Raw genomic sequence first — 25392 nt, 5'->3', positions numbered from 1 at the left:
ATGGAGCGGAAGGGTTTGATATGAAGGGTAATAGTATATACGAAATGCGCGGTTGAAAATATTGCTTCAACGAGTCTAATATCATTCGACAGCCAGGTGCGAGCCCGGCAAATTCTTCTTAGAAACATTGCACATATGTTTTGTTTGATATTCATTTCTTTTCCCTGCGTTTGTGTTTCCGTTTGCACTTCCGTTTGGCCATTTTTTGATCATTTCCATTTTACACGTGGATCGAGTCATGGGGGGGGGCATGTTAGGTGAGGCAAGGACCGCATCAAATTCCTCAAAATGCCTTCCAAAAATCACATCTCTACACTTCTTGTAGTTACCTAGGCTTGCTAGGTAGGTATATTACAAGATTGCGTCGATAACATTTGTTTTTCTCACAAAGAAATTTCCGATCTTTGATCCTATAATCTCAATCCCAGCCTTCACCCGGCAAATCCTCGCATTGACACGATATCCCACTTCTAAATTATCAGAGCCAATCATAATCTGGAGTTATATCTGATCGCATTAACGTTTCCAAATGTAAGATTTGTTTCTATTTTCAATGTACCCTGTGACAAGGTCACGAGTCAAGAGATGATGTAAATATTTTTGATGGCGCGAGGAGCCATCTCAAATGTTTAACTGTTGGGCATCAATAGCATTCAGGAATTAGTCTACGTCAATCAGACCTACAGGAAATCCTAAATGCGCCCAAAGGTGACTCGTGTATTTCCTATCATCTCCTCTCTGTGATCATCCATCAATATCATTACCGTATCTTTCCCCCTTCTACTCATCCACTCTTCTTCTCCTCCCTCTTTTCCCTTCTACTCATCTCATCCGAATCTGTCCTCTCCACTCCCGTCACCACATCTACAACCTCAATCTCTGGCCCGGAAAACCTCTTTCGAGCAGTCGTCCCCCAAGTTCCCGCCGCTACCATCATAATCACACCTATAGCCGCTGAAGTATAATTCATATTCTCGCTCGTAACCGGATACACCGATGGGAAATTAAAAGTAATACATGCGAAAAGCAAATACGCCAGGCCAACCCCATTAACCAGTAATGAGACGACTGGTCTCATTGCCCATGGACCTGTAAGTTGCCGATGCGATCCATTGATATGAGATATTATGCGCACGAGAAGAGGCATAGCGTATGAAAGATAAAACCCCTCTGTCGCAATGGCGATTACAGTATTAAACCCTGTTACTGTCCCAAAGTAAATGCTGTTAAATGCCATTTGCACTATGGTTCCAATAATGATAGCCACAACGGGAACTTGATGCTTGGCGCTCACTTTACTGATATGGCTCGAAAATGGAAGTCCATGATCTCTAGCGAATGCGTAAAGACTTCTACTTCCTTCCGCAAGCAGTGCGTTGGAAGATGCGACGTTGATGACTACGATCATGGATGCTAGGAAACATGCTGCGATGTGACTGTTGGTTGAATCGGCGTAGATTTGAATCAGAGGAACCAGAGTAGATGTGTTAGCAACAGCATCGATATCATCAACACAAAAACAAACAGCGATCAAGAAGATGAAACCTGTGATGGCTCCAATGTAGACGGAGAGAACCATCGCGCGAGGAGCTTCTTTGGAAGCATCTTTTAGTTCCTCGGTCATGTGAGATGGCGCATCATCTAGTTGGTCACCTCGTGTTAGCCTGGTGGTGAATCAAATGAAGTCGAAGCAATTTGCGGAGATAGTAGATGATGCCATGAGAAAGGCAGCGTGGTAAGAAACACTTACAACAACACATGCCGAACGCCGGCTGTAGTATTCCAATAATACCAGCCATAGCCGTTCCGAAGCCAGTAAAATTCTGAAAGTCTTGAAAGACAAAACTGGCACTTTGTTTATTGGTATTGCATGCCAAAATAGTGACAATCGTCACGATGAACGACGCAATGTTGAAGAAAAGCGCAACCGTAGATACTTTGTCAAGAATCTTCGATCCCCATAGATTGATGAACGTTGCAATGAGAGTCACTACCCAGGCTACCAAGACCGTGTGCCACCGCTCAATTACGTAGGATGGATTAACGAGATTCGCTTGGCCCAGGATAAAATTTGCGCCGATGAAACTGTTCGTTGCGCCCATGGCAAGAATACCTATACGTGTACCACAGAACGTCAGTCATGATCGTTGCCATGAATAACAGGGAACATGGGGTTAAGTTTCATGGAAGGTCATGAGATGCTTCTTTGGTATCACTTTTTATCTCAGGTACAACTAGGATTCAATGCTAATATGATGAGACAGAATATGACTGACCGATGATCATGAACCATCCCGTAAGATAGGAGAATTGTCTCCTCACCGATTTCGGTGAGAGAATGTAGACCCATGAGTATTGACCTCCGGCAACGGGGTACTCAGAGCACATTTCTGCCATGGAATAGACGACGCAGAGGGAGACAAGACTGATGCCTACCCAGCCCCAAATCATCTGCGTAAACAAATAATGTTAGTTCGAGTCGTATAGCAGATAAAATTTGTCATTCTTGACAACTTCACATGTCTCGGACGTCGTGGAACATGTTTGGGGCTATGTCGCAATACCAGCGCAGTGCAATGTATGAACATCCTCGAGAATCGACTAAGATTCTCAAAATCGACCCATAGATAGGAGAATTAAGCCTGGATTTGGAGGCATGGTAAGATCTGAATGAGAAATGTGAAAGGTTACTCACCACCGGTGGACCACCAGCATTGACACCTGTGACAAGCACACCACCGAGGGCACTCCAACTGCAAGAAGCCGTTAGCAAGCGTTAAGCGTCCCATCTTGCCACGTTTTTCTGCTCCAAGGTTGCAGCGCTGGTGCCGATCACCGGTGTTGGGATTTAGAGAATGCACAGCATAAGCAGAAGAACACTCACCTCGTAACAATGGAAAAGGAGAAGCCAATCATGCCCAAAAGACCGAATGATCGCTTGAGCTCTGAAATTATGCTTATCAGCAGATGATAAAAAATAACGCCATGTGTAGATAGTAGGCCAGCTAGATAATAAGGACATGAGGAAATCAACTTACCTGGACGATAACCCATATTTTCTAGGGCAGCATCTTCAGCTACACCAGGAGGGAAGACTTTTCCCACAACTCCTTCTTCTTTCATCTTGTTCCTCACAATGGAATGCAGATACTCGAGGTCAAGATATCCAATACCACAGCTTTGGAACAAGGCAGTGGCAATTTCCAAAATATGTTGTACTGTTGATTAAGGAGTGGAGAGACATATGTCCGAGGATACAACCCAAGGTATTTATAAACTCATCCAGAACATCTTGCAAGAAATCCATACCTTATCGGGATCATATTGACGGGTATGAGAAGCAGTTGGATGGGGGGGACGCAACTTTTGATGCAACATTACAACTGCCGGGGTGATTGCGAAATAGCCATGTTAGACTTTTCCCTCGTCGAATGATATTGACTTAGCTAACTAGGACTGTGGTGTGGGATGTCATTGAGATACAAAAGCTGAGAAAGATATGAATTTCTATCTTGTCATTTGTATCCGATAGCAATCTCTCTATCAATCTGCTATCAATATGTCATCTATCACGGTCACCTCCGGCAAACCCATGATGGTGCTTCGTTTATGCATGTTTGTATCTAGCACCTTGTCTTGAATCGCCGTATCGGAGAAAAGAATGAAGAATGAGGAATATTTTCCTCGATGAGCGTTGGATTATCTGGTTGATGGGGTCATGGTTGAGGAATGGATTGGTCCGGGGCAAACGATGCTAGGATAATTTTTTAGGCTTATCTGTGGCTTGCCCGCAATACTCTCCACAAGACGATCTTTTTCAAGCGTTTTATTCCGTTGTTCATCAACATAAACTTATTACGTTTCGTTATTTTCTCGTGATATAGTAATCTTACAAAAAAGACGGTACTACCACTGGCTTCGTCGGCCTCTAACCTGCTTGCTTTCTTGCATATAGATATATGAATGGAAATGTACTGCCCGGAATCTTGGTTATGATGTTACTCCTTTCGAATCGGAAAACCTCCTCGGTCGCCTCAATCTACAAGCAAGACACACCGCAGAAGCCATAACGTGGTTTAGCCTTGATGTACGACTTCAGGTCTATTCAATATCAATGAGAACTGCCTCCTTACCCTTGAAGTCCGACTTGCGAGGTTATTAGATACAAATTTGAAATGTGATAGAAATTCATCATCGTAACACGATTCAATTGCAGGGAAGTATTGATTGATTGTTTTCGAACAAATCGAGAGGGATGTTGCATACCTCTGACCGAAGATGGCCGAGTCTCATCATTTGCCCATCGGCATCAAGACAACGCGTTGTCTCTTGTGCTGAATATATTGAAAATGTACACGAAACATTCCTTTTGAGCCCGTCGCTCTTTGGGTTCGGGCGAGTGCCAACAATGTTGCCAGCGTCCAATATTGAGCTTCAATGTTGGAGCCTGTCCGCTCAAGCTGTTGAGCTGACCAATTCGTATGAAGAGCACCCTTCTCGACGCTCTGAATATTTGCTGTTCTTCTCGGCCCCACAAGATTCATCGCCGCGGGGAAAAAGGAAAAGGGAATTGCTTCAGCAGGCTTTTTCTTCCGTCGGATATCTACATGGGACCTACGCAAGGTCCAGCGCCATTCTTCTTTTCCATTATTCATTCTGGTGAAACGAGACGGCAACCTGCACACCGCCCAACAACTCATTCGATGATTATTTTTTCCCCCCCTTCTACACTAATCCGAAATTCTGGTTTGTACTACATGTACTGATCTACAATTTAGTAGGACCAAAGTATCGGCTGGGCTAGTACACCCATTCCAGAATCTGCAAGATTCCCGCATGTACTACCCCGGATTTTTGCACTGCAGGTAGGTAGCAGAGCAGGCTTGTGCAGAATCTGACCAAATAGACGACTGACTTGGATGAGTAAATGTCGTAATACAATTTCAAGGAAGGGAAGTTGGGACTCGTCAAATTCTTTTGATACTCCACGGAGATTCATTCTTAGTCAATTGAATCAATCAAAGCCAGCATGACTTTATGCCTGCAATGAGCCGTAAATGATGATTGCTTCACTTGAAGTTTTACGCCATGAACTTTGGTTATGTTCGTAGGTACCCGTGGCAGGAACAAGATCCAGCTGTACCTGCAGTCAGTGCATGATCGGACTTTTGACTTGGCCTATCAAATTGAAGAAGTTTGTCAGATCAAGATATGTATCAATCAATAAGTGAAATTGATATCGTATACATAACCCATCTCTTCTTCAACATCTTTATCCCCTACCATCTTTTTGTTTGTTGTTTTCAGCTTGATTATAAGATACTCTCTTGGTTCAGTCTGTGATTCCTTCCTCATCTGGCTGAATCCAACTTTGGTCGAATAAGCACCTATGCTTAGTAGGGCTTTGCTTAGTCGTTGACACCTACATAAGATATTTTCAAAATGGAAGGACCAAATGGACCAAATCTTTATCAACAAATCATCTCATCTTCACAAAACACTCCTTCGTCAATCAACATTCATACCAATTCTTCCGCCATTCTTCCAATTGTTGAACCTCCTCAAATTCTTTCCAAAGTATATACCAACGGTGATGCATCAGTAACCTCAGAGAAGATTTACGACGAAATCGATGAGTTAAAATTCGAAATCAAAACTCGAGCAGCGACAGCAGTATCTGCAGCAAATATCAAAGCTGTTAAATCCAAAAGATCTTCTTTCATATCAAAAATTCTCAATTTCCATCGAAACCCACCACATTCACTTTCAATACAAAATCACTGCCAAACTTTCAGAATGTCTCCCTCTGCATTACAAGAACGAGGAGCTACTGAAGGCGAACATCGTCCTGCTGTGGTGTGTCCGCAAAGACACACCAGGCTACAGGCCATACCTTACAAGTGGCCTCATGACGGTACACTTAAGAGATCCACCACGGCGCTAGTCATTATTGACATGCAGAAAGATTGTAAGTCTTGAATTCTTTTCTCTTCTTCTGTTGTTAGGCTTGCATGATCCATGTGAGGTATATCACAACACCCCCTTTACATACGCATGTACTACTTAGGGAGTATACCGATACCGAATCCTGCATAGTATTTGTTATTTGTGGAGGGGTTCGAAGAAAGAGCTCAAAGACTCCCAACTTCTCTCCTCAGATTTGACTCCAAATACTTTTACCATGGATACAAACTAAATTTACGTGTACTTACTAACTTTATTCCATTGTATAGTTGCTTCTGCTGAGGGATATCTGGCAAAGCAGAACATTGACAATAAACCAATCCTCGATATTGTTCCCAACATCCGAAAACTTCTCGACACTTGCAGAGCCAAAGGATATCCAATTTACCACACGCGTGAAGGCCATCGGCCTGATTTGTCCACCCTTTCCGAGCGTGAGAGGTACCGTTCAAAGAACAATTCATCTGGACTTGGTATCGGTGATCGCGGCCCACTGGGACGTCTTTTGATCCGTGGGGAGAAAGGTCATGAGATTATCGATGAATTGGCGCCTCGATCAAATGAGCCAATTATTGACAAGCCAGGTCGAAGCGCTTTCCAACACACAGAGTTCCGGCTTATGCTCAATATCAAAGGTATCAAGAATCTGATTATATGTGGTGTAACAACAGACGTTTGTGTAACGAGTACAATGAGGGATGCCAATGATAACAACTTTGATTGCGTCTTGGTGAAGGACGCATGTGCCGCCGGCGTCCTCGAAAATCATAAAAGTGCTGTCGCATCGATTACCGAAGAAGGAGGAATCTTTGGCGCTGTCACAACCGTAAGAGATGTTCTGAATGGCCTGGGGGCTGGGTCGGTTCTGAAGAAACACAAGGATGGATTCCAGGCTTCCAAACCAGAACCAAAATTGGCACAACACTTCAAAGCTGCCTCGAAGGATTTCATCAGTGACAATCCATCTTCCGATTTAGGAAGAGAAGACTCGGAAATGTCTGACTCTGAGTCAATCATGGAACATGGAAACGCGGTATCAGGGGAAGCTCATGTGCAGAATGAAAGGAATAAATATTCGCGACGTTCCACACGCACCCGTAACAAATCCAAGAAACGCAAAACTATTCTACTCGACTACGGAGACAACAGCAGTGAGGAAAGTGACGAGATGCCTAACTACTTAAGTGGCAAGCAAGTTACATGATATGACTTTCAGCGAAATCCTTTTCGAGTTACAGCGCTGATTATTGGTGTATTTCGATGTGCTTTGAGGTGTTTATTAATTTTGTAAGAAGGCCTTTAGAAGATCTTGTCAAACCAACGACTGGCGAGATGATTCGTACTAAGATATCGCAAATATAGACATGGAAATAAAGAAAACGAAGAAAGGAAGTGTCGGCAATGCAGCGGAAAGGGAATCGTTTTTGGAAACTGGGGCGTTGAGCTAGACCCGAGGTGAGGAAACTTTGCTTAACTTGGGGCTGCTAGCAATGGCATTTTGTAGGAGGCTCGAATTGTGGAGGTGGATGCTCTTTACCTTAGTTATTTTGCTTCTTTGACCCTCTTGTATAGCTTAGTGAGGTCGGTTTGGCCAGCGTTAGTATTGCTCGTGAAGGAGTGAAAGTTGGAATGTTCGTAGTAGTATAGCATTAAAATGAATCTCACACTACACAAAAATTTACCGGCCGCTTTTGAGATAGACACTCTGAATTTAAATTTGAAGAAATCTAGTCATTAGTATCGAGGAGTTACTATCATATTATCGTCAACTATTGAAATCATTCTCCAGGATAACCCGAAAGCCAGGGCAGTCCAGTCAGAAGTACTTTTACTTGCCAAACTATATATCTCAAGGAGGATCATATTTCAATCTCAACAACTCTCTTTTTGATTGAGTATTGGCAACGTAATAAATTAGCTTGTTGTAACATTATGACTATTTCATTCTTCTTTGGTGCTAGCACACGTTTTATCTTCCTTGAATTTTCGTCTAATCCTTCTCCATAATTGCCCAGTTGTCTAATTTTTCGAGCAGGGCGGAATAGTCAAAGGAGTTCAATATTGTTGGTACGATAGCACCGCGTACGATGACTGTTCATAGTTCTATCTGGCTACTCGTGTAATATAGTAAGTAAAGATCATGCCTTCATCTCTTTGTTCTTTGTCAAAACAAACTCTAGAAAGCTTGCCAAGAGATAGGACAATAGCTCGTGTTTATATTTCAAATTTCATCCGCTGTGTTTCTGTTTGGTCCACTTACACGCCAGAGTTCCATAAGCAAGGGATTCTCATATATGGTTGATTCTCATTCTTGATTTTTTCAAAGCCTAGATATATAGACCATATTCCTGAGGATATATAGGCACGTGATCAGCACTTTTGCCGCCTTGGCCATGAGGAAATGTGAGCCTAGGTAACGAAAGTGTGCTTTTAGCAAGTTAAGGGACGTTCCTGGCCCGCGACGATCATTACGTCATTTCCAGTGGCAAAACCTCCAACCACAACTTCAAGTCACAACACAACAAACTTTATTAATTCGAGTAGAACAAATATAATTTACTCTAAGATCATAATGGAACCAGCTATCGTAACTGCCGCCGCTTACGGTGTCGAAACAGCAGTTGAGGGAGGTGTCGCGGCATACTATCTGTCTAAATCAACACTACCCTTGAAAGGACATCTCGAACATGTGACGACCACCGATAGATTACCACGATATGGACATACATTGTCGGTGATTAGTGATAGAGCATATGTTTTTGGTGGTTCTGAGGATTCAAATTCCCAATCTTCGACTAATGATGTCCTTGAACTTCACGTCTCAACTGATGAGAATACCACGACTGCAGTTTTGCGATCCATACCAGCAGTCGGAGATGGAGAACAGAATACAGCACCTGTACCTTTAGCTCGCACATTTCATTCAGCAACCGTTGCTCGAAATCGTTTCTTCGTATTTGGCGGTAGTGAAAGTCCTTCTGATAATCTGAAGCCTTTGGAAGAAAATGGTCGATTGTGGGTATTCGACCCACTATCATCAAAATGGACATTTCTAGATCCTCCTCCGGACACCACATTTCCATTTGCGCGAACGAAACACGTCAGCACATCCAGTCCTGACGGGTCTGTCATTTTCATCTATGGAGGATTATCGTCTGATCAAGTGCGTCTGAATGATCTCTGGGCATTTTATTTGGATGAAGGGAAGTGGAGCAGACTACCAGATCCTCCAGGGTCACCAACATCTGGAATTAATCTCACATGCGGACAAGGAAAATTATGGAGATTGGGGTACAGTGGATATTCTGAAAAATCTACAGATGCGATGCCTCATGGACAAATCGACTTCCTGGAATACCCTACTGGTGGAACTCTGGATGACGTGAGTAAGGACTTGGCCCAAGGTCATATGAACGATCTCAAGAGTGATAGTCAATGGGAGACATTGGACTTCAGCACGAGCAATCCATCTGAAATTCCATCACCTCGCGATTCTGCAGTTTTGCATTTCATCACCACCGGAAATGGTAGGGATTATTTATTGTTGGCTTTGGGTTCTGATGACAAGGAACAATTCTCGGACATTTGGATCTATCAACTCCCGCCGGCGCAATACTCTGGCGCAAAGGTGAAAGACGTTGTACGAGAAAAGCTGCCTGGTGTGGATAGCCATAGAGGAGAATGGTCTCGTCTCCAAATCAGCGGAATAGAGGTGGGCGCAGATGAAGAGAAAGGTGGAGCTTGGACTAGTAGACGTTATTTTGGTAGCTCGATGACGGGCACGAAACAATTTATGATTTGGGGTGGACTTGGCCCTAGGAATGAGACGCTTGGTGATGGGTGGAGGATTATCATTGACTAGGTGTGAGGCTGAGATGGAAGATTTACGTGAAAAAATAGACGAGGACTGTCTTATCTTTACGCGGATTTTGTGCGAGAATCAGAGTAAGATGTGAGCTGGCTCTCAGGTCTGTATAATTTCTAAAGTTGTCATTGGGGAGCATTTGTAATACTTTCGCTTTATCACCACAGAATGCGATGCACGATTAGGGACAACAGAGACAACAAAGACAATCGAGATACAAATTGATACAACTTGGTACATCGGAGAGTGATATGGCTGTGATATATATTCGTGTGTTCGAAGTTTCGAGTACCACCGTGGCTACTATTTGCTTCTACATCGTGTATGTCCACTAATGCCATATCCTTTGAACTTACACTAGTATGCTGAGCTGGTCGAATATGAAATAGATGAACTTTCGTTACCTGGACAGCGTTTCAAAACTCCCACCCTATCCTATCATTGAATTAAGGATAGGTAGGATGGGGAAATTCTTTTGCCCAGAATATGGTGGGATTCTGGCGGCTCAGAATAGGATGGGAAGGATGAGAACAGTTGTAATATTCAATTAAAATTGCAATATAAAGCTATTCTTAATATTATTATAACCTTATTACTTGTTGGTTAAAATTGAAGCAAGAAAGACACTGCACAAGTACCCAATTTTATGAGGGATTTGTGTAGGGGAATAATATTTTTTATTTTGGAGTTTTGATTGGCTTCCAACCTTAAACAATCTGACTCGATTTAACAACTATTGGCTAACATATGTATTGAAGCGATATCTCTCATGTGGTATCATCTTTAAGAGTCTCCATCCTGGGGTTAGAATAGGATAGGAGAGGAGAAACATGGGAGTTTTGAAGCGCTGCTTTTGTAGATGCTGGTTAGCGTTGAAATGTTCATGATCATATAAGGGTTCGGAAGATGGCAGTCGCCAAATTGAAGGATATAGCATATAAAGATCGTAATAACATGGTTTTGAGAATTAGGCGTCTGGAAATATGATTGTTAATTGGAGTTTCACACGTAGGGCACGAGAGGGTCGGAAACGAAAAATGTTTAATTGAATAATGTGTGTAATGTTAAAATTGTAAGTAGGAAGAGTAGGAGAGGATTGACTTCTCTGGCTACTAGAGAGGAACTATGTCAAAAAAGTCTGGCGGGATGATGACGTTTCTTGAGGCCCTGCAAGCGGGGCATGAGACGGTATCCGGGTTTCCTTCTCGGAACCAGGGAAGGATGCAATCATGATGGAAAATATGAAGACCGCAGAAGACCCGACGAAGGCCTGTGAGCCCACCGACTCCCGGGACATGCAAGGATTGGCGACAGATTCCACAGATTTCGTCATCTGGGATATCCGCTGGGAGGACTGGTGCAAGAATTGCGGGGTTGGGATCCGTTTCATCGTACAAATGTTCAAGCTCAGCATCCGGGATGCCTCTTCTGATCTGTCCGAAGTGGTAAGTTTGTTGTGCGACGTACCAGCTTCGGGTTCTGTCAAGTCTGATGGAGTTCAAAGCCAATCTATCGAGTATCTCTTCGGTCAACTCATCTGCACCCTCGTTATGAAGCTGCAGTCCTACTTCGTAGGCTTCCTTGCCAGTCTCGGCATCGAGTTCGAAAATCTCCTGTCTTGCGAAAAGTGTTCTTTGCTCCTCAGTGTATCGTGCCCAAAACTCCCGACGAGATTGGATCTCGGCGGGTGTGATTGCTTCCGCGTCAGACCTCCATTCTTTAATAACAGCATCAGTCTCGGGATTCAAGCATGACTTACAGGATGAGTCGAGGACTGTGGCTTGATTGAAGTGATAGGCTCTACATTGGCAGTCAATATATTGACCTTCGACGTAAGGATTTCTATCGAAGTTTCGGCAATGTTCATGTTCATGCTTGATTCTGGTGATGACGTGGCCACATACTGTGTGGAATGTCTCGTCAATGACGCAGAGTTCTTGTGCAATGTCCATGTTTAGTTGTGTTATTGCAAGAGTCTGAGATTCTTGGGTTTTGAGACATGCAGATCACTGTACGATGATCCAGTATTTATAGTCAGGGCAAAAAGCATTGTTTCGAAGGGTAAGTTGAGTATATGGTCTATTTATACATCGTTCTCGACTTATTCTCAATTTGTTCCTGAACCGATGTGAACAGAGTCAAAACAACAACGAATTCAGATTCGTAGACTTGAGACTCCCGAAGTTTCTTTTTGACCTGACATTATCATAAGTCTCATCATGAGTCACTAGATGATCTTGAACATCTAGGGCTATGGTTTGGAGATCTGAATTAGGTAAATCGAGGAACGTTGTCCGCGTAATATGTCAGCGCAATTTGTTGGCTGCGACATCAAAAGCCAAAAACCACGAACATCGAGAACATCGTCTGAGTCCCATCGCATCTGAGGAAAAGCACCATTAAAATCGCGAGTTTCCGACACATGTTGACTCCAGCAAGAGTGTTTTGGTGGGTATGGTTGACTATACGCGTGTGGAGGAAGATTACAGCTTTGGGAAGCAATGCCACACTAATGACAATGCAAGATCTTTTTAACCTCATTGAGAAAATCAATTCTCAATCAATTATAATCTATACAATGCATAGAAGTGTAAGCACAACATGAGCTTTAAGGGACAGTCGTAACCCCGCCATCGTTGTTGAGAAGGAGAGAAAGGAAGTCGTCCAAAACTTATGTGGAGAATCTTTTACCCCGCCAAATACCCGCTCGCTAACCTAATGCGTCCAATCATCTCCTCGAAACAATTCTATTGAATCCAAACACATAAAAGTAACAATTGTGACGATATACGGATTGATTGTTCGATTGTTTCATTTCAACTGACAATTTAAGCTTTGATGTGTCCTGATATACCGATATCCTGACAGCCGCATGAGAAATTGACTTGCGAATGGTCAAACACTCCCAGCTCCGACGCCACGAATAACAGGTTGCTCACCCATCAAAGTGGCGTCGAAGTTCTCAACAATTCTGAAGTCACGATCGAATGCTCGATGAAAGTGTGCAGAATGAGTTGATCAGTGTCAATGTTCAATTTTTCAATCCCTTCCTCAGTGGCGTTGTTCAGTTTCTAGAACTGGCTATGTGACACAGCCGCGGCTACATACTTGATATGCATTGAAAAGCCCATTGGCTTCACATGATTTGATTTCACACTCACAGCACAATTATTGCAATCGGCGATGGGATCTGGAAAATCAGGTCATATACGCATGAAAACAGGTTGCTTTCAGCAGGTACAGCAAAAATTCACATGCTGTAAGCCCAGTGGTGTGATTTCCTTCAAACCCAGCCACGATGAAACTACCCGATAGGTCAATGAAACTATTCCGACCACGAATGTTGAAGTGGCTTCGCACTCTCGCGTCACATTGATAATAGCATCTAAGCATGACGCCTCACTCGATTTTCTAACTTGTTATATATATAAGTCTTTGATGCTAGGTGCAAAGATAATTTCATGCCCGCACCGAACAAGTATTATCGATTCACAAACTATCAAAACAATACAAACAATACACCTCAATACCACAATCTTCATATCGCATCGCAAATACAACCACAATGACACGCCCTGGACCTGGAATGCGAGGCTACTCGGATATTATGAATGCCAGTGATAAAGAGTTACATGGCAATGGACAAAAAGTCGACTTCCCCCATGAGAACATGGGAGCCCATACCCTCTGGAAGCAGAATTCCGAGGGAACAACTCCAATATGGCATCTAAGGGTAACAGTACTCAAGAATAGCGATGCTCGGGGCGATTGTCCAAATCGTATCTTTGTGAGTCTTCTCGTTGTCTCACTGATGAAGATATTCGTCTACTAATAGTTCTATTTAGGCATTCAAAACTTTAGAAGAAGTCACTCGTGCTATCAATCAAGTTGAAGCTGCTTTCGGAAATACGTTTGAGTTGAAGAAATGTGGAATCGATTCTCCAGATGCGATGGGTGGAAGAGTTAATGATGGGAGAAGTGAGAATATCACGATTGAATTCGACTCCAATGCGACAAGGGAATCATGGGCAGAGTTCTTAGCAAGGTTAAAGGAATTGGAGGATGAGTGGTCACATGCAACTGAAATTTCGAGTCTCTGAAGGGTGCTGTGGATGAAAGATACTTTAGAAAATAGAATGGTTGAAGGAGCGATGAGTTAGAGGAAGTGCTGGGAGGCAGTATCAATTTTGGAATAACGGGACAGTAGAATGTAATCGATCAACGAAAATTTCAGAAGTCGTAAGAATCAAACAAATTGAGAACAAAATCTGACCTGAGACACATGATGCATCAAAGATCAGTCAAGTCGCAACGCAAGAAATCTAATACCAACACTTCATCGTTGGGCTGGAACTATTCATACCCCAAAGCGACCTAGAAATTGCAATTGAATTATAGAAATGAGCTGACAATGCAAGAAGTGTATCTGACATCTAATCCTCAGCCGCCACCCCTCGTCTCTCGAGAGCCAAACCTCTCGACCTAATAACATTTCAAGGCGAAAGACAGAGGACATCATGTGTCGATATAGGTCTGTCTAATAAGCTCATCAACACCAGGGAACGACGAAAAAAAGGAATCACCAAGGGGGCAACCGAAAGGTCCAACAACACCATTTCTCGGCTCCTCACGGACCTCAACTGCCTTCAAAACAATGATAATAAACGAGAATCAAAGCAGATCAACTCAGAATGATCGGGGATTAGACGTGAAATTAGTGGAAAAGATGCGAGATCGATGAATATTTGAAACATAGAGGTTCACTTCTATCACTTTGCCTCGGCGAAGAGCATGAGAAACTCTGCTCTGCAACATCTGTCTAGTAGAAGTCTGTTCAGGGTAGTGATGGGAATCAGTGGGAAGTAAGTAGAAACGGCGAGGACCTAGGTAGTTTAAGACGATAATTTACTGGATGATTTCACATCTAGCTTTCGAAGAGTAGAGATCCCGAAGTGAGATTAAGAACGAATTCTTCAACGAAAGAGGAAACGTTGATAATAATGTGCTATTATTCATACGTTAAGTAAGAAATGAAGATTTTAGCAAGACCAAGCATTTTCTTATCCCAAGACAATTAGTGCTCCAAGCATATGCCCCCACCACAGACCCAACGCCGGAAAGTATATTTTACGCGGAAGACCCTGATTTCCGCCCTCATATCCCTGAAAAAGACCGTGTGCCCCGCTCTCCGAATTATGTACATCGACGTCTAGAAGATCTCTGGGTATCCAGTCGTGATTCCCACAGCACAACCACCATGCTATTCATGCAATGTTGATTGGACCTTTTCACAATCGTTTTTCCTTATCATCCCAGCTTTCTACCAGCACTACTTTCTCATCACTGAACGGGTTGTGGACATACACCTCTTTCTCGTCATAGTATATGGTATCGTTCCTAGGTTCCGACATTGCATTTCTCATGTTTTGATGGGATCTGCGACGAGACATATTGGGGGGTCTAATTGACATGAAATTAGCATGCTATTATCGAATCACTAATCCAAGTTGGTATACTTACAACGGAGGCAAAGGCTTCTGTTTCTGAACAAGAGCTTCCTGTGGCAGTGGTGGCAGTGGTTTATCGTAAATATAAAATACCGTCCCATCACATGGACCTGAATAGCTCAATCGCGATTCCCGGGCTCGAATTGTTGTGGGACATACTTCTGCAGCTAGAGTGGTGCCAGTGTAGGCGGAGAAAGTCGAATCACAAGAGTTGCGAGAATAAACTGAAGAGCTTCGGTTGTGTTTTGGGCCGGGTGAGTGAGGCACTTGTAGAAGTACTAAGTTCGACATTGCGATATATCATATGTTTCTCAGCCGTATTTTTAGGTCAGAAGAATTTCTTCACTTGGGTAGTTATTGAATGTGTGTTAAGTTATTGTGAACAATCGTCTACAACTCTGAGCTGGGAGGGCTTTCCATCTTATGTATATCCTGGAAGCTGAATACGTAATCTAACATGTCGTACGACGACGTTACAGTAGGATTCTCTCGCACGATCAAGCCGAAATTTGTATGATGTTTGGGGCGCAGAAACAGAATCCTTCATGATGAAATACTCACCATGAAATACTGAAATTCGCCTTGTGGATGAAGGGGTAGGATTTAAAGTTAAGCTTTGGCGAATGACCGATGACCCGACAACCCTGCATTCCGGGGCAGTCAAATCCTAAATCTCACCAAAACTTTTATATATAGAAAATGTTTAATTGTTTCTGTTATTTTGCAAGTTCATTCCATGAATTGAAACGTGGCGTAGATAATGAGTTTGTTTTGGAGAGGCAGATAAGACTGTTGACGAATAGGAATATCGTATTTAAGCCATTTCTTCTTGAATATCTTGAAATTGGTATTGCCACAGTATGAAGCCTAACACGGCTTGCAGTCAATGGCCATTTTTATCTACCTTCCAGAATCCGGGGTTCTACGACCATCCCCGAATTCGACTTATTATTAGCATGACAACAGCATAAAACGAGATTGGAAGTGATTCTCTCGTTGTTGCTGGGCTCTCGTCTCCTTTTATCCTCTCTTGCTGGCTCACATTTTACAATGGTAAAGAGTCGTAAGACCTCCGTGTGAAATTTCGCTCATCAAGTTAGTGGGTAGTAATCTGCTCTTGATGTCACCTCGTGGTTGATATTGTGTCCCGAAAATCTTTGTGTCTGTTCTTTGTGTACCAGATGGAGTTCCTCTGTATCTTCAGTTGTTGAGTTGATAACGACAACACATACTACCTATCGATGTGTCTTTCGACGATTATAGTCGTTGAATAAGGCTACTTCATTTTTCATTCACGATGGGTAATTGTCTCACTCGTCTGGAGGCCGAAATGGTTTCACCTCCTCCCATTCCTGGAAATTGGAAAGACCTTGGACCTCGAAAAGCTATTCTTCGCAGTCCACAGCATGCACAGGCTAGGAGAAGATTTAGGAGAGAGAGTGGAAGTGATAGATACGAAGAGGGGAGTAGACTGCTTTTAGCGAGAAGGGAAAAATCGAGTGGCATTGAGGGTCTAACTTTTGATTATGCGGGGAGACCTGTGTAAGTCTATAATGTTCCTGAAGATCTCATATCTACTAGTCAGTTGAATTTCTTGCGGTGGCTAATCATGACGCTTGCGTAATAGTTGGAGGGACCCAAGACTGCAGATGCACGACTCCGATGATAGTGAAGCTGCGAAGGCTGGGGATATTGAGGAGACACTATAGAGTTTCAAGACTTTAAACTAATCAACCAAGCCAGCAGAGACTTGCGACATGACTTCACAATTATGGTTCACCTCCCGCTGGGCATACAGCCTTATTTTGTTTCATCTATGTTATTTTGAACTTCGTTCTTATTGCTATTGCATATGTCGTCTTGATTTCTAACACCGCATAGAACTTTAATCTTAATTACATCTTTGTTTATCAATAGAGACAATAGAGTAGGCGATTTCAAATCACGTACAAACATCACTCCGATAGTGAGACCGCAGAAGCAGGCTGTATCATGAAATTATAATAGTTTACCAAGATATCGCTCTATTCTACAAAGCTCTATCGTCCAAAAGCGCCAAATGCTGCTTTAAATAGCATTCCATTCTAAAATTTGCCATCTTAACTCTAGCATTCAAACTTCGAGTATCATTGGCAAATTCCTATATCCCACTAGCAGCAAGTATCGCTGGTTGCTCCAAGATGAAAGCAGGCCCCGCAACAACAGATCCCTCCGTAGGTGCATCCAACTCATTCGCAATAACCGCTAAGATTATACCCTTAAGCTCTAGATCAGAAGGGAAAATCGTGCTATTAGTAGCAACATCATACGGAACCGATATTATCTCCAACCCGTGAAAGAAAACAGCATAATAATCTTTCCCCTCTTCAAAGACCGGCATCGCAGCCCCATTACTACCTTTCTCGTACACAAATGTTAAGTTCCCTCCAGCAGCAACATTCTCAGGGGTTTTCAATTGGGGCAAATGTTGACTGGGAGAGGGATACCCGGGATTTGCACTGGGACACGAACCATCGATAATAAATTGATTCGTCGAGTCTAGAATTTGATTCGCATACGGAAAACTCGTATCGATCGGTCCGGCAAACGGATCAGCTCCCCAAACAGAGATCAAAGCCCACGTAGTGTGCCGAGTCTCCGTCTCCCCAATTCCCATCAAGGCACCTTTCGTCACATTCAAGTTTGCTTGCTGCACGAGTCCAGCCGCAAAAGCCATACTCGAGACTTCAATCAATACTTGCAACTCTAAGAACTCGATGGCAGTGCTCCAGCCAAAATCGTATTTGCATGCGCCGGGTTTGATCGATGTGTTGGATATGGAGTTTTGGAATATTCGAAGATGACCAGCTTCGTTGTCGCGAATTTCTTGGATGCGATCGTAGGTGGTGTTTGGGAATCCGATGGATGTGAATGATGTAGTATTTAGAGCCTCCACGGCTTGCTGATAGAAGGAGAATACTGCCCATTCTGCTCCTAGAAGATTCTGAAAGAGAAGGTCATCGGGTCCGGGTGGACCACTTCCTGTTGGTAAGATCGGTGATGTAAAATTCCCTGGAAATGGAGCAGATTTACCGCGATATGAACTATAGTAGTCCGTTTCGCTGGGTATAGGACCAGTAGACGGGTCTGAGATGTTGAGAGATGCTGGAAGGGAAACTGATAGGCTTGTAGAGCCTAGGATAGACAACAAGACAAATTTGGAATGCATCATGAAAATCTGTCAGCTAAAAGCTTAGTGAATGAAGTAGTGATGTGAGTGATTAAGTTGAAACAACGAGAAAGGCTGAGATCCGGTCTTGATATCAGGCGAAGGAACCTTTCTTATATGCATTGTAATGCTCAAGCAATGACAGACCTCAAGTTCAAACATCATTCTTGTAATCGACAGATTACCAAAATCTCACCATCATCGTCAACTTGCTTACCTATGCTGACCTTCCCCCCACTCAACTTCGTAATGACAACCAACCACGAATTACAACTCCCGCAGTCTACGAAAAGACTTCCCATTTCACAATCCGTAACGCATGCCCCAAGAAAACAAGCATCGGCTCATTTTAACAATCCTACATAGAATCGCAATGTTGTTTGCACACTTAATCAATCACCTCTCACCACCAATAAATCTCTCCACATGGACTGCAATCGGGTTACCTCTTCAGGTAATGAATAAGTGGTTAGCAGCTCGTAGCGTCAAAGTCAGCCGCATCGCTTACAGTTAAAGTTCTGCACGGAGTGACATACATTTAGTTGTATACTGGGATGAGGCAAGGCGAGACTAAATTTGTGAATATAGAAAAAATCTATTCCATTTTTGAATAAGCACGTTTTGTCTTATGGGTATAACATAGGACCAACCAAGGCACGATGGAAAATCATACCATACAGCATAACTTGACAATTCGGATAAAAGGTGATTTATTGAACATAATGGTAGTGTGAAGGCTATGATATTCAAAAGTACTCGAAGTCTTGGGTCATTGGATTGTAGTCTGGTACATTGGAATTCGTGCGCTTAGTATATTGTATATCATTTATCTCGTATCATATCAATCAACTAAAAGAGTATCCGCTAGTAAACACATCACAGCAAAACAGAAAGGAAATTTAATACATCTCAGGTCCGTACCAAAATAATAACCTTTCCACGCATCATTTTTAGTATAAAGCCACCTACGCCCACCTACCAGCCGAACCCATCTCATTATTCATTAGACGATCTTCACTAAATCCTCCCAATCACGATCCATTCCATCACAATTCGTCCTTTTTTCCACCAACAGCTTGGGTGGCCTCTCCAACAACACTTCCCACACTACTAGCCATCTGCTCAACACCCTCACTCGCTTTACTGAGAGCCTCATTTCCACCTTCTCCAACCGATGATGCGAACTCTGTCAGCTTAGCTCGTGCTGACTCAACTGCTGCATTTAATCTTGATTGCGCACTCTCCACAGCACCTTGTTCATGGCCATAGATGGCTTCTGAAACTTTAGCTTGCGCAGCTGAATAGGATTCTGCAGCCGCAGAAGTTGCAGATGAAAAGTTCTCTGCTATAACCTGAGTTGCTGACTCATAAGTGCCAGTGGGTGTTCCGTAGATTGCTTCTGAAATCGCCTTTTGAGCGGAGGCAGCGGCGTTTGAAATCGAAATTTGAGCTTGATCTGCATATCCTGATTGTGTGCCATATATGCCCTCGCTCGCGGCGCTAGAGGCTGAAGCATAAGCAGAGGCAGCTGCTTCGGTAGCCTTTTCATAAGCACCCTTTTCGGTACCATAATACTGAGCACTAGCAGCTTCAACAGCCTCGTTGAGGTGAAGGGAAGCAGCATCAAGAATTTCCTCAATTGCAGGAGGAGGGGTGAAGATTGAGTTAGCAACGGAACTAGCCGATGCGTAAGCTTGACTTGCGTAAGATGACGCCGAAGAAACAGCATCACCTGCACCCGTGTAGTAAGCGGAGCTCAATCGACTATAAACGCTTTCGGTGAAATCGGGTTCTTTTCCAACAACCAGCTCATTGATAAGAGATTGCACAGCCGAATATTGAGACGCTGCACCGTCTGTAGCTTGTGCAGCATATTGTTGTACATTCGAGAGGAAATTGCCTGTGACAAAATATGGTGTGGGGGATCCATAGACTTGTTGACTAGCTTTCGTAATAAGAGCTTCCCAGTTTTCACTAGCGACAGAAGCAAGAGATTCAGGAAGTGGTGTTGCGCTGCTAGAAGTGACCGCATTCATTTTTTGAGATATTTCGGAAGAAAGACTAGCGTAGCTCGCAGAAGCTTGAGATGATGCCTCAGCAAAACGAGAAGATGCGAGATCAGTAAACTTTGCAGCGGGTACAGCATCACTAGCAACATTGGATAGTTTTTCAATGATTTGGTCAAGCCCTGCTTGGGCCTTTGCGACAGCACTAGAGTACTCTTGTGAAGCTTGAGATAGAGCTGCTTCGTATGCTGGTGTGGAAGTCCCGACAATACTGGCGCTGGCTTTATCATAAATACTGACATGAAATGGTGTCTGAGTTGGCATGACAGCTGAAGATGCCGCCTCAAGAAACTCGGAGTATCGGAGATGAGCTAGACCGATACCGGCGTAGTATTGATTTTGAGCTTGAGAGAATAGTTGTTGAGCCGCTGGGGTAGGTGTGGGGCCAATGTGTTTCTTCGCAGCATCATATTGAGAAGAAGCTGCTTTCAGGCCCTCTGAGAGTCTTGATGAGGCTACTGATTGTATTGATTCTATAGCACCGGTGGGAGCGCCATACACAGCGGTTGATGCGCCAGAAATCGCAACCTGAAGTCTGGAACTAGCTGCATTGACGGCATCGGTGTAAGCAGATTCGACAGAACTAAACATTTCCTGGTGAACTGGTTTTGCAGATCCCGAAACTTGAGCCGAGACAACAGATTTTGCTTGTAAATAGTGATCCGATGCTCTTGACAATGCATCGCTGTAGACTGACTTAGCCGAACTTGCGGCGGAGTCCAGCTTTGGTGCAGGTGTGCCATAAATGATGGAGCTTGCACTATTCAATGTCAGTGGATTTGAGAACGATAGTGAGTGATAATTGAACAACTTACGCAGCAACGGCATCAGCATATCGACTTGTGGCAACACTAGCAACACTTTCACCAGTTCCTTGTTGCGTTCCGTATAGAACCGAACTTGCGGCAGACAAAGCGCTAGAATATTGCTCAGCAGCGAGCTTAGTTACACTCTCCACCGATCCTTGTTTACTAGTTGGTCTCAACAATGCTTCGCTGACTGCTCTTGTCATGTCACTGAATTGATCCCCAGCCACGCTTGCCATACTTTGTATTTTCTCACTGTAAGTTTCTTCGTCAGAATCATCAATGACATCATCAAAAATGATTTGTCGTGCCTCAACGTGAGCAGCCATTGCTCCACCCCAGACTTTCTTGGATGCTGTACTCGAAGCGACCGAGGCAGATGAGCTCAGGGAGCTGGTAGCATCGGTTGCACTCTTTGATAACGAACTGGCAATAGACGATGATGCTGACTCAAGAGATTTGGATACCGTTGAAGCTTCATCGGAAATTACACTGCTGATGGATGATATCGATGAACTTGCGGCATCTGAAAGACTGGAAGCAGAACTAGAAATAGCAGAGCCTGCAGATTGGACACTGCTTGAAGCTTGGCTAACAACTCCCGGTTGCTCGCCAATGATAGATGATGATACTTGCTGCGAGACACTACCGACTCTTTCACCAACAACGGAGCTAACACTTTCAATACGTCCTTGGGGTGTGCCAATAACACTAGAAGAGATGGATGAAGCCGCCTGACTAGCTACTGACGAGACAGATTCTAGAGTTCCTTGTGTGGTGCCGGCCATAGCATCAGCGGCCTCATTGATCTTTTCTATGACCTTCTGGCCAGCGACTTCAACTGCGGGTGGCACATATTTAGTGCTGAAATCTTCGCTGGAATCGCCTGTTGATATCTTCCATTTACCAGTTTCCTTGATGCGAGATAATTCAGCTGCTGCATCTCCAGCAAGACCCATTGCTTTACTCTCCACGTCTTCCGAGGCTGCTCGAGCTTTCGCAAGACCAGGATGATCAGTGACGACTTTCTCAACATCAAGTCGCCATTCTTCAAATTTACTCTTCAACGCATGATATTTGGTCCAATCTTTATGGGTAATTCCATCGGTCCAGGCCCATCGCATTCCGATTTCTTGCAAACCCAAGTCCCTTATATGATCAATGATATCAAACGTATCTTTGACCGATTTTCCAATAAGTGAGTTGGTCTCTGAATCAAAGTTTTGTCGCCAAGTCCGGACGGCTTGGGCCTTTTCCTTAATTGCAACTCCTGCTTTTCGGACAGCAGTGTTGAGCGATTCTTCAGATTCTTCGGTATCTTTCTTGGCGTTGACGATCGAAATTATAGTAGACTTGAGCGACTCGAGATTCGACTTAATAGCCTCCTCCAATTCGATGAGTAGTGCAGATCCTACTTTGTTGGCTTGATTTTGAACCAATCTCTCGGTGATCTCAGTCACTCTCTCATCGATTTCGTCGGAACCTTCATCTGCGGCCTTGGAGAATTTTTCTTGCCAGGTTGTTAAATCTTTTGCAACAACGTTTCGAGCATGTTCTCTAATCTCATCTTCACTTAAAGGGGTCTTTTCTGGTGATTCGGTAGAGGAAGTGGAAACTGATGAAGGGATGGAGGTCGAGGATGCACTTGTAGCGTGCGCGGATGAGATGGACGAAGATATTGATGAAAATGTGGAAGAGGCAAAGGAAGCAGACGAGGAACTGAATCTGCGTAAGCTAAAATCTAATAGATACATCTAACTGACTCACGAATCAACGCTGTCTACCACAGCCTGTAATCTTTTGCCATCCCTATATCTACCTAGTCTCTCTCCAATTCGTACTAATTGTGGTTCTACGTTCTCACCATACAAGATTCTCAATTTGGGCCAGACCTTTCTATCCAAAAATACCCCAGTCGAAGTCAAGGCCCACTTTGTATATGGAACTCCAGTGCCTACAACAAACTCGTTTGCGTATCCATAGCCCTGAATGGCATATGGCTGTACAATATTGAAAGTCGGAACGATGTGTTCATGATATGTCTGCGCAGCATTTGTTTTGGCCAGATCAAGGTATGGTCCACTAGCAGCAGTGACTTTGTTCCAATGTGGAGCCAATGTTTGATCGTATTTGGCCTTCGCAAGACTCTGATATTTTGAAACCTCTGGTTGTAAAGTTCTGTCCCATTGAGCTTTACCATATGCTTGTGCCTGTGCCACTCTTGGTGCACCATATTTCATACCAAGAGCAGTTACAGGTGCAATGATTTTCTGGTCGACGGAATGATAATAAGGCTTTGCAGCATTCACATATGGTGCGGCATATGAATTGTAATATGGTTCGAGATGAGGAACCAATACAGATCGTAGTTGAAAATATGGTTTGCAGATTTGAGGAGTGGTATCTGTAACGAGGTCGAGGCTCGCAGGACATCGTAGAAAGATTGTAATTATCGAGTACCATGTTAAGATCCTGAAGCTTCATTAGTAATTGACAGTGGCATGGAAAACAATAGACGTGTATGGCATACCGTGTAATAGTACCGAAACTGAAGAATCCGGAGCTCTTCCTCTTGATCTTCTTTTCGCTCTTTGCTGCCGGCGAAGTGGGAACAGCCTTGGTGTGGCCATTTAAACCATTTTGTTTGGCTTCCACCACCTTTCCATTACTACCTGCTGCCATCTTCTTCTACAGCACGTAGATTTTGTCGAAAACCCTTCGTTACTATCAATGTGATATATTTTTTGTGATTGGTGAAGGGTTTTCTCAAGGTGGTAGAAATGTAACAATGATATAAGCAGTAAAGTGGGAGAGCTTGCCGAAAAAGAAATGGTGGTGGTGGTGATTTCCCTCTAGATTTAACTGGAACAAAAAAAGCACAAAGTAGGATTTCCAAGATCTGATGTATGCCAAGAATTGTTTCTATCGCTATCTGTGTCTGATTGATGACGACAAAACAAAGGTGGTGAAAGAAGGAAGATAGAAGAGAATCTTAAAGAGGCTGGATAAAATATATGGATTTTTTTTGGTGTAAGGAGTATTTGCAGAATAATACAAACGAACTAAATTTTATTGCACCTGTTGGTTGTTCGTTGTTCTGTTGGTAGAAGTTGGAATGATTATTTACATTTTCCTCTTTATTCGATTTCTCATCATAGGTTGCTACCAGGTACCTGTCCTGTGTAGGTAGCAGGTATATTGAAGCTTCCATCTGTCAAATGTCAAATTGGTCGTCTTGTTTCTAGTGAAGCTTTTTGGACCCTAAGCCCGTACCGAAGTCTAGTGCCCGAGACTGATGAGCGATACTCCATTCTGATTAGTTGGCCAGGTCAAGAGGAGGAGGAGGAGGAGGAGGTTGAAAACAATGAACTACTGCCTCCCTCCTTGGTATTCTGTCGTCATATGGTAAGCACGGCTAACTAGCTGATCAAGAAACTTTCAGTCCCAGTCCCAGTCCCAGTCCCAGTCTCCAAAGAATCGAGACTCGCTAACAAATCCAAGAAATCAAGAGAGTGAGCTACTGCTATCGATGATAGGCCGAAAAGCGGATTAGATGAGATAAAAGATTGATAAGAGCTAGCTACTTTAAAGTCATGTCATTGATCAAACGTATATGGAAGCAGAGCAGCGGAAGGTGTATGAATACCTAGGTAGCGAGTAGATCTTGATCAAAGACCAACCCCGCAATAAAATAAATAGATCATCCGCAGTATCTGTCAAGCCCGATTCGATGGGTGGGAACATCCACTCAATCTCGAAAGCTCGCACGTGACATATTTCCCTATTCGTAACACCTAGTGTCCGAGTTCATGATGAGTTAGGGCAACAAGGGCAACAAGGGCAAGAAGGGCAAGAAGGGCAAACAATTTGAATAACGCGCCGTGCTTGCAACATGGTATCTTCTCCGTAAATCTCTAGATAGTAGATACCTGCCCTGTACACAGGTACTTCACTCCCATATAGTCTGCCTCCACGG

The 25392-nt window shown here is 43.5% G+C and overlaps 9 protein-coding genes across 9 annotated transcripts; 4 read left to right on the top strand and 5 right to left on the bottom strand.

The window, feature by feature from the left end:
- Window positions 1-784: 784 nt before the first annotated feature.
- Window positions 785-3123, bottom strand: Bfra_004060 (putative gaba permease protein; the record flags this gene model as incomplete). The annotated part of the gene is made up of 6 exons (XM_037334466.1): window positions 785-1641; window positions 1751-2113; window positions 2277-2451; window positions 2696-2753; window positions 2885-2945; window positions 3039-3123. 6 exons carry the CDS (start codon window positions 3121-3123, stop codon window positions 785-787), a joined length of 1599 nt encoding a protein of 532 aa, XP_037193000.1.
- A 1169-nt stretch (window positions 3124-4292) lies between these two features.
- Bfra_004059 (uncharacterized protein) lies at window positions 4293-4544 on the bottom strand (the record flags this gene model as incomplete). Its single annotated transcript, XM_037334465.1, has 1 exon — window positions 4293-4544. The coding sequence occupies one exon, from the start codon at window positions 4542-4544 to the stop codon at window positions 4293-4295; it is 252 nt and encodes an 83-aa protein (XP_037192999.1).
- Window positions 4545-5442: 898 nt separating this feature from the next.
- Bfra_004058 (putative isochorismatase family protein) lies at window positions 5443-7168 on the top strand (the record flags this gene model as incomplete). The annotated part of the gene is made up of 2 exons (XM_037334464.1): window positions 5443-5968; window positions 6234-7168. 2 exons carry the CDS (start codon window positions 5443-5445, stop codon window positions 7166-7168), a joined length of 1461 nt encoding a protein of 486 aa, XP_037192998.1.
- Window positions 7169-8536: 1368 nt separating this feature from the next.
- Bfra_004057 (putative kelch domain-containing protein) lies at window positions 8537-9826 on the top strand (the record flags this gene model as incomplete). Its single annotated transcript, XM_037334463.1, has 1 exon — window positions 8537-9826. The coding sequence occupies one exon, from the start codon at window positions 8537-8539 to the stop codon at window positions 9824-9826; it is 1290 nt and encodes a 429-aa protein (XP_037192997.1).
- A 3486-nt stretch (window positions 9827-13312) lies between these two features.
- Window positions 13313-13929, top strand: Bfra_004056 (uncharacterized protein; the record flags this gene model as incomplete). Its single annotated transcript, XM_037334462.1, has 2 exons — window positions 13313-13616; window positions 13675-13929. The coding sequence occupies exons 1-2, from the start codon at window positions 13395-13397 to the stop codon at window positions 13927-13929; spliced, it is 477 nt and encodes a 158-aa protein (XP_037192996.1). The 5' UTR covers window positions 13313-13394.
- Window positions 13930-15117: 1188 nt separating this feature from the next.
- Window positions 15118-15627, bottom strand: Bfra_004055 (uncharacterized protein; the record flags this gene model as incomplete). The annotated part of the gene is made up of 2 exons (XM_037334461.1): window positions 15118-15289; window positions 15350-15627. 2 exons carry the CDS (start codon window positions 15625-15627, stop codon window positions 15118-15120), a joined length of 450 nt encoding a protein of 149 aa, XP_037192995.1.
- Window positions 15628-16633: 1006 nt separating this feature from the next.
- Window positions 16634-17045, top strand: Bfra_004054 (uncharacterized protein; the record flags this gene model as incomplete). Its single annotated transcript, XM_037334460.1, has 2 exons — window positions 16634-16878; window positions 16964-17045. The coding sequence occupies 2 exons, from the start codon at window positions 16634-16636 to the stop codon at window positions 17043-17045; spliced, it is 327 nt and encodes a 108-aa protein (XP_037192994.1).
- A 431-nt stretch (window positions 17046-17476) lies between these two features.
- On the bottom strand, window positions 17477-18544 carry Bfra_004053 (putative stress response protein rds1p protein; the record flags this gene model as incomplete). Its single annotated transcript, XM_037334459.1, has 1 exon — window positions 17477-18544. One exon carries the CDS (start codon window positions 18542-18544, stop codon window positions 17477-17479), a length of 1068 nt encoding a protein of 355 aa, XP_037192993.1.
- A 1046-nt stretch (window positions 18545-19590) lies between these two features.
- Window positions 19591-24098, bottom strand: Bfra_004052 (uncharacterized protein; the record flags this gene model as incomplete). Its single annotated transcript, XM_037334458.1, has 4 exons — window positions 19591-21370; window positions 21426-23150; window positions 23184-23888; window positions 23947-24098. The coding sequence occupies 4 exons, from the start codon at window positions 24096-24098 to the stop codon at window positions 19591-19593; spliced, it is 4362 nt and encodes a 1453-aa protein (XP_037192992.1).
- Window positions 24099-25392: the final 1294 nt, after the last annotated feature.

This window comes from Botrytis fragariae (genome assembly GCF_013461495.1).
Source record: "Botrytis fragariae strain BVB16 chromosome Unknown tig00000050, whole genome shotgun sequence".
NCBI classification, from domain to species: Eukaryota; Fungi; Ascomycota; class Leotiomycetes; order Helotiales; family Sclerotiniaceae; genus Botrytis; species Botrytis fragariae.
The sequence above is the reverse complement of the archived record's forward strand: the minus strand, read 5'-3'. Positions and strand labels throughout refer to the sequence as shown.